Here is a 15,167-nt window from a genome sequence, read left to right as displayed (position 1 = left end):
TCTCTAAAGCACTCACTGATGGAAGGAGGTTTTGGCTCAAAATCTCACGATACATGGCCCCATTCATTCTTTCCTTAACACGGATCAGTCGTCCTGTCCCCTTAGCAGAAAAACAGCCCCAAAGCATGATGTTTCCACCCCCATGCTTCACAGTAGGTATGGTGTTCTTGGGATGCAACTCAGTATTCTTCTTCCTCCAAACACGACGAGTTGAGTTTATACCAAAAAGTTCTATTTTGGTTTCATCTGACCACATGACATTCTCCCAAACCTCTGCTGTATCATCCATGTGCTCTCTGGCAAACTTCAGACTGGCCTGGACATGCACAGGCTTAAGCATGGGGACACCTCTGGCATTGCAGGATTTGATTCCCTGTCGGCGTAGTGTGTTACTGATGGTAACCTTTGTTGCTTTGGTCCCAGCTCTCTGCAGGTCATTCACCAGGTCTCACCGTGTGGTTCTGGGATTTTTGCTCACCGTTCTCATGATCTTTTTGATCCCACGGGATGAGATCTTACGTGGAGCCCCAGATCGAGGGAGATTATCAGTGGTCTTGTATGTCTTCCATTTTCTGGTAATTGCTCCCACAGTTGATTTTTTCACACCAAGCTGCTTGCCTATTGTAGATGCACTTTTCCCAGTCTGGTGTGGGTCTACAATTCTTTTCCTGGTGTCCTTTGACAGCTCTTTGGTCTTAGCCATAGTGGAGTTTGGAGTCTGACTGTTTGAGGTTGTTGACAGGTGTCTTTTATACAGATAACGAGTTCAAACAGGTGCCATTAATACAGGTAACGAGTGGAGGACGGAAGAGCTTCTTAAATAAGAAGTTACAGGTCTGTGAGAGCCAGAGATCTTCCTTGTTTGAAGTGACCAAATACTTATTTTCCACCATAATTTACAAATAAATTCTTTAAAACTCCTACAATGTGAATTCCTGGATTTTTTTTCACATTCTGTCTCTCACAGTTGAAGTGTACCTATGATGAAAATTACAGACCTCTGTCATCATTTTAAGTGGGAGAACTTGCACAATCGGTGGCTGACTAAATACTTTTTTTCCCCACTGTATATGAAGAGTTCATATGCAAAAGCAGATAAATCCATTTTGACCGATTCTGTATATTAACGATATAATGGGTCATAGTTAGCGCCTTGCATGGCAGCTCCTGTCATCAGTGTGTGTGAATGTGTGTGTGAATGGGTGATGTGGATATAGTGTCAAAGCGCTCCGAGGGCCTTGAAGGGAGAAAGGCGCTATACATGTATAACCCTTTTACCTTTTAAATATCGCAAATCTCATTAGAAATACTATTATGTAGGCTATATTCAAGTGCCCTTTTGCAAAACTGCCATTGACTTTTTATTTTAACGTTTTTATTTGATATTGTTTTTGTATCTGTAGCTTTTTCTTGTAAAATGTAATCCTTTTATTCGAAATATATCTACAGTAAATAATTGTTGTACAATGACAATATATTTTCACGACATTTTTCGCAATACATTAATCATGTAAAATGGCATAAATGAGTAAAATTGTAACTTTTGTCTCAAAATATACCTATGGCGCATAATTATTGTGCAATGACAACTTTTTTCTCACAATATTACTAACTACATGCACAATTTTCTAAAATCATTGAAAAACTGGGGCTTCACGGTGGAAGCATACAATGGTTTATTTAATATCAACATAAGCAAGTCATGAAAGCCTAAACTTTCAAGAAATGCTGATGTAATGAATGGCTTTCAAATAAGAGTGTTTGATGTGGTTTTACGTCAAAAGCAGATATATCCAAATTATGATATGTTGCAAAAACAGATATCTCCAAAATCGTTTTCTTTGCGGTCGTTATTTCGCATAATATTCAAGATAAAGATAGAGAGAAAAACAGAACGTGAAATTTATCGAAAGCCACATTTCAAGGTAACAACTGTTCACATTTATTTACTTCATTATTTAACAGTTTCGATCCCTTGGTACGTATAAATCTAGCTGTCCCTGCGAACATTGTTTTTTCGTACTTGCTAACCGGACATGCTTTTTTGGAACTGTGACCTCACATATTTACCTTGTGCTTTTCAGCACAAAATGAAAAAACAAAAAAACAGTGTTGCAATGAAGACAATGTTTTATTAATAAAAACAAGCACAAATGCTCAACCTGGTTTGCCTATCAAAAACACTCCTGTGCAGATAACAGCTCACTCATCATCGCTATCGACATTAGCTCCATGCTCGACAACATCGTTTAACGCAGCGGTGTAAAACTCACGGACACGCGTGCTAGCGCCAACATCAAATAATAACTTCAACACGTCAGTTTTTTTCGCTGGCTTAACAGTGTTGACAGGAGAAGCTTCCAAATTATTCATGCGCGGATAACAACACTGAGTGAGTCCGAGCGCGCTGCCATTTTGTTAGTAACGTGATCCCGTACTGCAGCGCTGGTTGGGCAAACGGATATATCGGCTTTTGTGATAAATGATCCATGGCGCTTATCGGCCTTTGCAATAAATCGCTGAACTAAATGACGTTAAAAGCGGCATTTGTCTGCATTTGCAAACAAATTGATTTTGGTATACCACAATAGAAGTGGTGGACTATATATTACCGAGGCTGGGCTAAACTTTATCAAAATGGCGTTTATCGGTTTTTGCGTATGAGCTCTTCATATATATATATATATATATATATACATATATATATATATATATATATATATATATATATATATATATATATATATATATACATATATATATATACATATATATATATATATACATACATACATATATATACATACATATATATATATATATATATATATATATATATATATATATATGTATATATATATATTTGTGTGTGTGCTTATATATGTACAAAACCCGTTTCCATTTGAGTTGGGAAATTGTGTTTGAGGTCAATAAAAACAGAATACAATGATTTGCAAATCTTTTTCAACCCATATTCAATTGAATGCACTACATAGACAAGATATTTGATGTTCAAACTGATCAACTTTATTTGCTGCTAATTTCAGCAAGACAATGCCAAGCCACATTCAGCACGTTTTAGAACAGCGTGGCTTCGTAAAAAAAGAGTGCAGGTACTTTCCTGGCCCGCCTGCAGTCCAGACCTGTCTCCCATCAAAAATGTGTGGCGCATTATGTAGCGTAAAATACGACAGCGGAGACCCCGGACTGTTGAACGACTGAAGCTCTACAAAAAACAATAATGGGAACGAATTCCACTTTCAAAGCTTCAACAATTAGTTTCCTCAGTTCCCAAACGTTTATTGCGTGTTGTTAAAAGAAAAGGTGATGTAACACAGTGGTGAACATGCCCTTTCCCAACTACTTTGGCACGTGTTTCTAAGTTTATTATTATTTGCCCAAAAAAAAAAAAAAAAAAGTTTTTGAGTTTGAACATCAAATATCTTGTCTTTGTAGAGCACTCAAATGAATATGGGTTGAAAAGGATTTGCAAATCATTTTATTCTGTTTTTATTTACCTCTAACACAATTTCTAAACTGATATATATATATATATAGATATAATCTATACATATACACACACATATATGTAGCGTATCAAAATGTTTTTAGTACGGTTGTGTGTCGAATACTTATTTTAGCAGCTGTATATCAAAATGTTATGATGTGTTATTGTTGAAGTGTAATTGGTGGTTATTAATTAGAATTATTGTCCACAAGATGGTGGAAAACTTGCCGAAATTAAACTGTCAGATATTTAAAATTAAGTTTGAGCCATGTGAAACTAGTGATGTCAGTTTGGACACCCCCGTGTCAAATGATAACACTTGTGTGGTCTTCGCAGTCAGCAGTAAACACAATGAACTGTGTGACCATTTCTTTTTTTTTTTGCTATTACAGCTGCCATTCCCTTCATTTGCTCTAGTGGAAGGTTACATACATTGGATCCCACAAAACAACGCACACTTTGATTATCTCGCCCGAGGGAGAATGAAAATTGAACGACAAGAGTGTCTGGTGAGCAACAATTGTAGCTCTTAATCTTGAATCTACCGTACGACTGATGCAACGTGATTTTTAATTTTTAGATTTCAATGCGGTTCAACCGAACTTCAGACAGTATTCTTCTCCATTCGTCTCTCAAGCATCCTTTCAAATCGAAGATTCCCAAAACTGTAGAGGTGGGTGAGTTCTTAATGTCACAATATTTTGTTGACTGAAATATTGTTAACCACATGATCAGTCTAATAAGATCTAATATCGAAAGTTTAATTAAAAATGCAGTCTATTCAATTGAATATAGGTTGAAAAGGATTTGCAAATCTCTTTTTATATATGATTTATTTACTCAATGTGCCAATTTCACTGGTTTTGGGTATGAATATACATTTTCTTGGCAAGCAAAAAAGGCAATAATCCAGCATTGGCAAGGAGCAATAGGTGAACTTAAATTGACCTGATTAGAAATACAAAACAAGTGCACTGGCATGAAACTTAACAGAACTTAAATATACAGACACACAAGGAGTCCAACAGGAAGTTGTTACAAAATAAGAGCACCAGGACAGGAAATAATACACAACACAAGAAAATAACTACCAAAGTCTAAACGATCATGTGGGGATCGTGACAGCGTCAGGGCGTTTGATTTATTGTTGATAATTTTATTGGTCCGATGTGACAAGGCTAAAATAATTGGCGGCATGTGAAGTTTGTGAACCTATAAAAATCCATAAACTACACGCAGCATCGTGTAGACTCCATGGTTCAAAGCTTAACACTAGAATTCCCAGGGTTTTTCTTAGCCCCCCGCTATTCCCATAGGGCAGCTAAAAGGCTGTAAATTAAAAATTTACCGACAATAAGCGTGAAGTGTGAAGTGAATTAAATTTATATAGCGCTTTTTCTCTAGTAACTCAAAGCGCTTTACATAGTGAAACCCAATATCTAAGTTACATTCAAACCAGTGTGGGTGGCACTGGGAGCAGGTGGGTAACGTGTCTTGCCCAAGGACACAACGGCAGTGACTAGGATAGCAGAAGCGGGAATCGAACCTGCAACCCTCAAGTTGCTGGCACGGCCACTCTACCAACCGAGCTAAACCACCTTTTTTCTTGTAATTGCAGCCGTTTCATAGGAATGTGGTGGACTACTGGAATGATCAGATTAGGGGTGGGGTATACTTGGATGAAGGAAAGCTTCAGCCATCGACTGAGAGTTCTCCTGTTGCTGTGGGACTGTTGCTAATATTAGCTGGGGGACGGTGTGGCGTGATTGCGGGAGTGGCTGCGCCAGGAATCTGAGGGTTCCTGGTTCTATCCCCAGCTTCTACCATCCTAGTCACGTCCATTGTGTCCTTGAGCAAGACACTTCATCCTTGCTCCTAATGGGTCATAGTTAGCGCCTTGCATGGCAGCTCCTGTCATCAGTGTGTGTGAATGTGTGTGTGAATGGGTGATGTGGATATAGTGTCAAAGCGCTCCGAGGGCCTTGAAGGGAGAAAGGCGCTATACATGTATAACCCTTTTACATTTTAAATATCGCAAATCTCATTAGAAATACTATTATGTAGGCTACATTCAAGTGCCCTTTTGCAAAACTGCCATTGACTTTTTATTTTAACGTTTTTATTTGATATTGTTTTTGTATCTGTAGCTTTTTCTTGTAAAATGTAATCCTTTTATTCAAAATATATCTACAGTAAATAATTGTTGTACAATGACAATATATTTTCACGACATTTTTCGCAATACATTAATCATGTAAAATGGCATAAATGTTTGAGTAAAATTGTAACTTTTGTCTCAAAATATACCCATGGCGCATAATTATTGTGCAATGACAACTTTTTTCTCACAATATTACTAACTACATGCACAATTTTCTAAAATCATTGAAAAACTGGGGCTTCACGGTGGCAGAGGGGTTAGTGCGTCTGCCTCACAATACGAAGGTCCTGCAGTCCTGGGTTCAATTCCAGGCTGAGGATCTTTCTGTGTGGAGTTTGCATGTTCTCCCCCCGGGAATGCGTGGGTTCCCTCCGGGTACTCCGGCTTCCTCCCACCTCCAAAGACATGCACCTGGGGATAGGTTGATTGGCAACACTAAAATTGGCCCTAGTGTGTGAATGTGAGTGTGAATGTTGTCTGTCTATCTGTGTTGGCCCTGCGATGAGGTGGCGACTTGTCCAGGGTGTACCCCGCCTTCCGTCCGATTGTAGCTGAGATAGGCGCCAGCACCCCCCGCGACCCCGAAAGGGAATAAGCGGTAGAAATGGATGGATGGGCATTGAAAAACTGTTCAATAACAGAGTAGAGAATTCATTGAAACAAAAATAGAATACTCGCTGAGAACCAATATAGATAGGGAGCTAATAGTTCAACTTCGATGGCTTTGTCCGAAATTACAGAGGAAATTAACAATGCAATAGATCATGGGGGTCAAACTCTGGCCCGCGGGCCAAATTTGGCCCGTCGTGTAATTTCATTGGCCCTTGAGGCAATATCAAATTAACATTACACCTGTCCCGCCGCTGTAACACCGCATTCACCACTAACACTCTTACTTGTCAACCCTCTCGATTTTCCCGGGAGACTCCCGAAGTTCAGTGCCCCTCCCGAATTTTATCCTGGACAACAATATTTTGGGTGGGCTTTAAAGGCACTGCCTTTGGCGTTCTCTACAACCTGTCTCCACGTCCGCTTGTCTTCCATACAAACAGCGTGCCGGCCCAGTCACATAATATATGCGGCTTATACACACACACAAGTGAATGCAACGCATACTTGGTCAACAGCCAAACAGGTCACTCTGAGGGTGGCCGAATAAATAACTTTAACACTGTTACAAATATGCGCCACATTGTGAACCCACACCAAACAAGAATGACACATTTTGGGAGAACATCCTCACCGTAACACAACATAAACACAACAGAACAAATACCCAGAACGCCTTGCAGCACTAACTCTTCCAGGACGCTACAATATACACCCCCCGCTATCACCAAACCCCGTCCACCTCAACCCCACCGCCGAAAAGAGGCATTCAATTTTTATTTAAATTTTATTTGATATGCCATTGATATTTTTGAATTATTATTATTATTTTAAACTCGATTTTGCATGTCATGTCACTATAAAGTTATATAAGCCTTGCTTGTTCAAAATTCAACGCAAAACTTGTTTGGGTCCCTATTAAAAGGTTAATTTGTTGAACCTCTGCCCGCGGCTTTGTTCGGTTTTAAATTTTGGCCTGCTCTGTATTTGAGTTTGACACCCCTGCATAGATGGTAAAAAATGTGCAGCAGCAGTGTTGATGGATCTCAGTAAAGCATTGACACAATTAATCATAATAATTTAATCAAGAGATTAGAAAGGTATGGCACCAGAGGGTTGGTCTTAAACTGGATTAGAAGTTACTTAACCAACAGAAAACAATGCGTGAAGCTAGGCGAACACACATCTACAACGCTAAATATATCCTGTGGCGTACCCCAGGGATTAATACTAGGACCAAAATTGTTCAATCTTTATATAAAGTTACAAAAGACTTAAAGTCAGTATTAATTCGCGGATGATACAACTTTTTGTTCAGGAGAGAACACATAAATACAAATAATAACAGAAGAAATTACAGACTATCCTTAAACCTCAGTAAAACTAAAATAATGCTTTTTGGTAAAAGTGAAAGGGAAAGTCAAACACAAATACAAATAGACAGATTAGAAATTGAAAGAATAAATGAAACTAGGGCTGGGCAATATATCGATATTCGCGATATATCGCGGGTTTGTCTCTGTGCGATATAGTAAATGATTATATCGTGATATTCGAGTATACGTTCTCATGCAGTTGTTTTTAGCTAATGGCATTACACTACAAGCTCTTCCCACTCCTTCTTGTGTCTCCTTCTCACAGAGTGTAAGCGCACCTTTTTACATACGTCACATACTGTCACGTCATACGTCACATACATATACGCCCTTCGGAGCAGAGAGATAGCAGCATGGGTAACGTTAGCTGTGATGCTAGCGGAGCCGTGCGAGTGGTAATATCATCAATCAATCAATCAATGTTTATTTATATAGCCCTAAATCACAAATGTCTCAAAGGACTTTACAAACCACTACGACTACGACATCCTCGGAAGAACCCACAAAAGGGCAAGAAAAACTCACACCCAGTGGGCAGGGAGAATTCACATCCAGTGGGACGCCAGTGACAATGCTGACTATGAGAAACCTTGGAGAGGACCTCAAATGTGGGCAACCCACCCACCCCTCTAGGGGACCGAAAGCAATGGATGTCGAGCGGGTCTAACATGATACTGTGAAAGTTCAATCCATAGTGGCTCCAACACAGTCGCGAGAGTTCAGTTCAAAGCGGATGCAAGACAGCAGCGAGAGTCCCGTCCACAGGAAACCATCCCAATCGGAGGCGGATCAGCAGCGTAGAGATGTCCCCAACCGATACACAGGCGAGCGGTCCATCCTGGGTCCCGACGAGCGGTCCGTCCTGGGTCTCGACTCTGGACAGCCAGTACTTCATCCATGGTCATCGGACCGGACCCCCTCCACATAGGAGAAAAAGAAAAGAAGCAGCAGATCAACTGGTCTAAAAAGGAGGTATATTTAAAGGCTAGAGTATACAAATGAGTTTTAAGGTGAGACTTAAATGCTTCGACTGAGGTAGCATCTTGAACTGTTACCGGGAGGGCATTCCAGAGTACTGGAGCCCGAACAGAAAACGCTCTATAGCCCGCAGACTTTTTTTGGGCTTTAGGAATCACTAAAAAGCCGAAGTCTTTTGAACGCAGATTTCTTGCCGGGACATATGGTACAATACAATCGGCAAGATAGGATGGAGCTAGACCGTGTAGTATTTTATATGTAAGTAGTAAAACCTTAAAGTCACATCTTAAGTGCACAGGAAGCCAGTGCAGGTGAGCCAGTACAGGCGTAATGTGATCAAACTTTCTTGTTCTTGTCAAAAGTCTAGCAGCCACATTTTGTACCAACTGTAATCTTTTAATGCTAGACATGGGGAGACCCGAAAATAATACGTTACAGTAGTCGAGACGAGACGTAACAAACGCATGGATAATGATCTCAGCGTCTTTAGTGGACAAAATGGAGCGAATTTTAGCGATATTACGGAGATGAAAGAAGGCCGTTTTAGTAACGCTTTTAATGTGTGACTCAAAGATAATACCCAGATTTTTTACAGAGTCACCTTGTTTTATTATTTGGTTGTCAAATGTTAAAGTTCTATTATTAAATAGAGGTCGGTGTCTAGCAGGACCGATAATCAGCATTTCCGTTTTTTTGGCATTAAGTTGCAAAAAATACGAGGGAAAGAAGGCGCGAATCTGGTAACAAATGAAGAAAAACAGCACTGGGTCCATCGTCTGGCAGTAGTTCGGTTTTAAGTGGGAATATGTCGAATAGACAACTCAAATTTTTCAAGTGTGGGGCACAAGCGTTGCTACCAAAAGTAGCATTACTGCTTATATGTAGCATAATTTGAAAAGTCAACTGCTAATGACTGTTTAATAAATACAGCTTTGGTCAATTGAATTAGTTGTGATTTCCTTCTCTGCATGAATGTTTAAAATGAGCATATATTAATGCAGTATGAACAATAATGTTTTAATGTAGACACATAGAATCATCATACCGCTGTGATTATATGTATCAAGTGTTCATTCAAAACTAAGGCAAACTATTGAGATTTATAATTGTGTATCGCGATATGGCCTAAAAATATCGAGATATTAAAAAAAGGCCATATCGCCCGGACCTAAATGAAACCATAATGATTGATGCTAAAATGAACTGGGAATTCCATATAAAAATATACAACATAAAGTGGCAAGAAACACGTCAATAATTAATAAAGCAAAACATGCATAGGGCCAAAAATCTCTCCATATTCTCTACTGCTCGCTCGTGTTACCATGTCAAAGTTATTGTCTAGAAATATGGGGGAATAACTACACAAGTATGCTTAATTCATTAATCGTGTTACAAAAATGATCAGTTACAATAATACATCATGTTGGAACATTCAAACCTTTTATTCCTGGGCTCTCAGACACGCGGCCCGCGAGACGTTATTTTGCGACCCCCACCTTAATATGAGAGATTAATGTTAGTGCGGCCCGTGAGTTTTATATGAATGGCGCTTGACAGTGTTGTGTGCGGAGCTGAAGGAATCTACCAATCGCGGTGTGGTATATGGCTCTCGAGGGCCGAACATTGATGTCACTTGCAAGCAGAGAAATGTTATGCCGCTTTTCCACTAGACCCGCATGCGCTCTTCCTCCCTCCCTACAGAGGTGGGTAGAGTAGCCAGAAATTGTACTCAAGTAAGAGTACTGTTACTTTAGAGATTTATTACTCAAGTAAAAGTAAGGAGTAGTCACCCAAATATTTACTTGAGAAAAAGTAAAAAGTATGTTGTGAAAAAACTACTCAAGTACTGAGTAACTGATGAGTAACCTGTTCGTTTAATGATTACGGCAACAAATAATGCACAAAAACATAAAAATAGCAATGAGCAAATTCAGAGCCAGGAATATCTCTTAAGCAACTAAAACAATATTATATATTAAATAATAATACATTAAAATAAAAAATAAAAATTAAGGCAAATTGAGCCACAATAACTTAACAGCACCATAGGCTCAGTAGGCATTGATTGATTGATTGAAACTTTTATGAGTAGATTGCACAGTACAGTACATATTCCGTACAATTGACCACTAAATGGTAACACCCCAATAAGTTTTTCAACGTTAATCAATGACTTAATAAATGACCAAGTCGAGGTGATCTACCTCATATATACATATACATACACACACATATCATATATATATATATATATATATACATATACATACACACATATCATATATATATATACATACCTCTATATATACAGTATATAATTTATATTTATTTAGTTTGCCGTTTTTGTTCACATATTAAAGGTGTTTTAATGAATATACATGCATGTTTAACATATAGATTCCTATCTTTAATGAGGACAAGAATATAAGTTGGTGTATTACCTGATTCTGATGACTTGCATTGATTGGAATCAGACAGTATAGTGCTGATAACGTCCCGGTTTTCAAATGGAGGAGAAAAAAAGTTCCTCCTTTCTGTCTAATACATCATGAAAGTCGTTGGTTTTTGGCATCTTATTTGTCCAGCTTCCATATTCGTTTTTATACACTTTACAAGAAATACATTGGCGGCAAACTCTGTAGTTTGCTAGTTTGTTTGCGCTGGCTTTCGGAGACTCTTATTTTGTTAACGCAGGCGCGATGGAGCGGCACTTTTATTGTGAAGACAGGAACTGGGCGATCAGTCTTTAGGCTTTTGACGGGAAGTACGGTTGAAATAAAAAGTGTCTGTTGGAAATAACCTCAAACTTAAACTAAAACATTTTTGGTTAAAAAAAATACTTTTTCATAATAAATTTGACTTTAATCTTTTAAAGTGACATTTTTTTTTCTCAGAATATTTCCAAACATTTACGTATAAAAACATGTTTTCACAATATTGCCACTTTGTTCTAAAAAAAAAATGAAAATACTTTAATCATGTAAATCGACATTCTAATTTCATTAAAAATTAAAACTTTTTTCTTAAAATATCTTTACACATATCTTGAAAGATAATTTTATTCTCACAAAATGACTTGTTCATGGTGTACACCGCCTTCCGCCCAAATGCAGCTGGGATAGGCTCCAGCACCCCGTGACCCAGTGAGGGACAAGCAGTATCATGTTAGACCCGCTCGACATCCATTGCTTTCGGTCCCCTAGAGGGGGGGGGGGGTTGCCCACATCTGAGGTCCTCTCCAAGGTTTCTCATAGTCAGCATTGTCACTGGCGTCCCACTGGATGTGAATTCTCCCTGCCCACTGGGTGTGAGTTTTCCTTGCCCTTTTGTGGGTTCTTCCGAGGATGTTGTAGTCGTAATGATTTGTGCAGTCCTTTGAGACATTTGTGATTTGGGGCTATATAAATAAACATTGATTGATTGATTGATAGAACATGGATGGATGTTCACACAATATTGTTTTTTCTAACAAACAAAAACAACTTTTTCACAACTTCCTCAAAGAACTTTTCTAACTTTTTTGTAAAATAAATAAATCCCCACAATATTTTCCCAACATTTTTTCTTTAATCCATTTTTTCCTCAAAATATTCCAACATAACATTTGTACAAAGACAACTTTTTTGCCTCAAAATATTAAAATGTTTCTAAAAAAATTATGTATACTTGTTTTTATAATATATTTGACTTTAATCTTGTAAAATTGTATAATTTTGTCTTGTAAAATACTTTTTTCTCCAAATATTCCTAAACATTCAGTGTGAAAACTTTTCTCATAATATTCCAAATTCTTTTCAAAAAAAGAAATTGACTTTTTTCAACATGTATTTGACTTTTTTCATGTAAAAAAGCGTACATTTTTCTTAAAACAATTGGAAATGTTTTCCCAAAATATTTTTTTCTTAAAATGTTTCTTCACATATCTTGAAAAATATATTTGACTTCAATCCTGTAAAATGGCATATTTTTTTTGTAAAATGTCAACTCTTTGTCCTTAAAATGTTGTGGAATATTTTTTTTCTCAGATTATTTTTAACTTTCTTATAATATATGTCTATCCATCTATCTATCTATCTGTCTGTCTGTCTATCTGTCTGTCTGTCGGTCGGTCCGTCGGTCGGTCCGTCGGTCGGTCGGTCGGTCGGTCGGTCGGTCCGTCCGTCCGTCCGTCCGTCCGTCCGTCCTTGTTCGTCAGCGCACACACACTGAGTACTTACAAGCAGACACAGTGTGTGGACAGAAAAGGGAAAATAGACGCATTTTGGATTAAAAACTGACAAATGTGAAGCTATACCACTGAAACGCCCTCAGGCAGAGGTGCTTTAAGACATGGCGGCTAAAGTCCATCCGTAGTCTGCAGTGTTTTAGCTACTTCTAAATCACTAATCCTTGGTTCTATGGCGACAAATAAAGTGTGTTTCTTAAAAGAATCATTCCTGCAGGATGAGGGATAGCTAAATATGCTTTACTACACGCTGCAGCTCACCGGCGTATCAATGTAAACAAACACCATTGTTGGATCTACACCTGACATCCACTGTAATGATACCAAGTACAGGAGCGTATCCCAACCGATACTACCATGACTACATCAATATTTTTTAGCATCAAAAAGTATTTTTTAGTTTTTCAAAAAAAATATATCGTGTTTGTAAACTCAAGAAATACATCCCTAGATACATGAGGATTTAAATTATGACCATTGTATGAACCTGCTAACTACTTGGTATAGGATTGGTACCTAAACTTGTGGTATCATCCAAAAGTAATGTACAGAATCAAAACAACAGAAAGATAAGTGATTAATACATTGGAACATTTACATTTACGGTTTAGCTCGGTTGGTAGAGCGGCCGTGCCAGCAACTTGAGGGTTGCAGGTTCGATTCCCGCATCCGCCATCCTAGTCACTGACGTTGTGTCCTTGGGCAAGACACTTTACCCACCTGCTCCCAGTGCCACCCACACTGGTTTGAATGTAACTTAGATATTGGGTTTCACTATGTAAAGCGCTTTGAGTCACTAGAGAAAAAGCGCTATATAAATATAATTCACTTCACATTTTAAAAGAGAAAATAAGCAGCTATTAGTAAATGAACAAGTTGATTAATAATTCATTTTTAACCACTTGTCCTTAATAATTTTGACAAAATAATGGAATGATAAATATCACAATTTGTTACTGCATATGTCAGCAGACTAATTAGGAGCCTTTGTTTGGTTACTTTCTACTAAAAGACAGGTTTTCTTGTAGTTCACTTTTTTTATTTAAGGACAAACTCACAATTAGAAACATATGTTTAATGTACCATAAGATTTTTAGTTAAAATCAAGCCAATAATGCCATTTTTTTGGTCCCCTTCATTTAGAAAAGTATCGATAGTAAAAGTCCCTATACCAAAATATTGGTATCAGGACAATCCTAATATATTATTTTGATCTTGTTAAAGTACATAATTTAGTTTTGTAAAATAAATTCAATAAATTGTTTGTATTTTTTCACAATATTGCAACTGTTCTGTGACTTTTGTAGACACAACAGAACAAGTTACAAGTTTACAAGTTTATTCACAATACCATATAACAATTACAATAGTGGTGAATATCATCATTTAAAGATGTTGGTATGTGAAAGGGTCCCCCAAATAAGCTAGAAAAAGCTTTTAACAGGGGGTCCAAAGGACAATTATATACATGGAAAGATTAAACATGGTAGCAAGCACAACAACAAAAAACAAAAACAAAACAACAACGCTATTTGATAAACACAAGATAATAGTACTAAAGCAAGCATACACATACATACATACATTCATTCAACCATGCAAAACCCAACAGTAGTCTACCCCACATGAGGCGTTAAAGAGATGTGGTTTAATAGGTCATTTTTCAGTTTCTTTTTGAAGTTGGAGAATGGATACAGCATCTTGAGGCTCTCATTAAGCTGGTTCCAAATCTTTGGTCCCCTGCATACGACACTGCGAGCGGTACAAGCCAGTAAACGATGTTTACCTGTTATCAAATCTAAACTCTGCTCAGGTGACGAATGAGATGGCAGCAGAGTCAAAGACTTGAGAAAATAAATGCCTCGTACTCTGTGTCGAGCACCTACCTCCTTTATGCAACAATGATGACATGCTGAGAGTTTTAATTCTAGTGTGAAGAAAAAAGTCCCGGCTTATAAGAAAAATTACAGTAATCATGATTACTTAGCATGGACACATGTATTCACCACCCAAACGGTAGCAAACAAAAAACAGGTTTCAATCTAATCAGTGTTTATTAAAGGGGAACATTATCACCAGACCTATGTAAGCGTCAATATATACCTTGATGGTGCAGAAAAAAGACCATATATTTTTTTAACCGATATCCGATAGGGTGAATTTTGGCGAATTAAACCCCTTTCTGTTTATCGCTCTGGAGGGGATGACGTCAGAATGTGACGTCGCCGAGGTAACACAGCCGCCATTTTCATTTTCTACACATTACACACACGGGTCTCAGCTCTGTTATTTTCCGTTTTTTCGACT

At 37.9% G+C, this 15,167-nt stretch overlaps 1 protein-coding gene across 1 annotated transcript in view; it reads left to right on the top strand.

Moving 5' to 3' along the window:
* Positions 1-15,167, top strand: part of LOC133544917 (uncharacterized) — a 133,947-nt gene that overhangs the window by 51,987 nt on the left and 66,793 nt on the right. Inside the window, exons 18-19 of the mRNA XM_061890162.1 lie at positions 3,901-4,017; positions 4,089-4,181. Of these exons, the coding sequence (XP_061746146.1) occupies positions 3,901-4,017; positions 4,089-4,181 (210 nt within the window). The remainder of the gene's footprint in view (positions 1-3,900; positions 4,018-4,088; positions 4,182-15,167) is intronic.

This window comes from Nerophis ophidion, linkage group LG28 (genome assembly GCF_033978795.1).
Source record: "Nerophis ophidion isolate RoL-2023_Sa linkage group LG28, RoL_Noph_v1.0, whole genome shotgun sequence".
NCBI lineage: Eukaryota > Metazoa > Chordata > Actinopteri > Syngnathiformes > Syngnathidae > Nerophis > Nerophis ophidion.
This window is presented reverse-complemented; position numbering and strand designations above follow the sequence as displayed.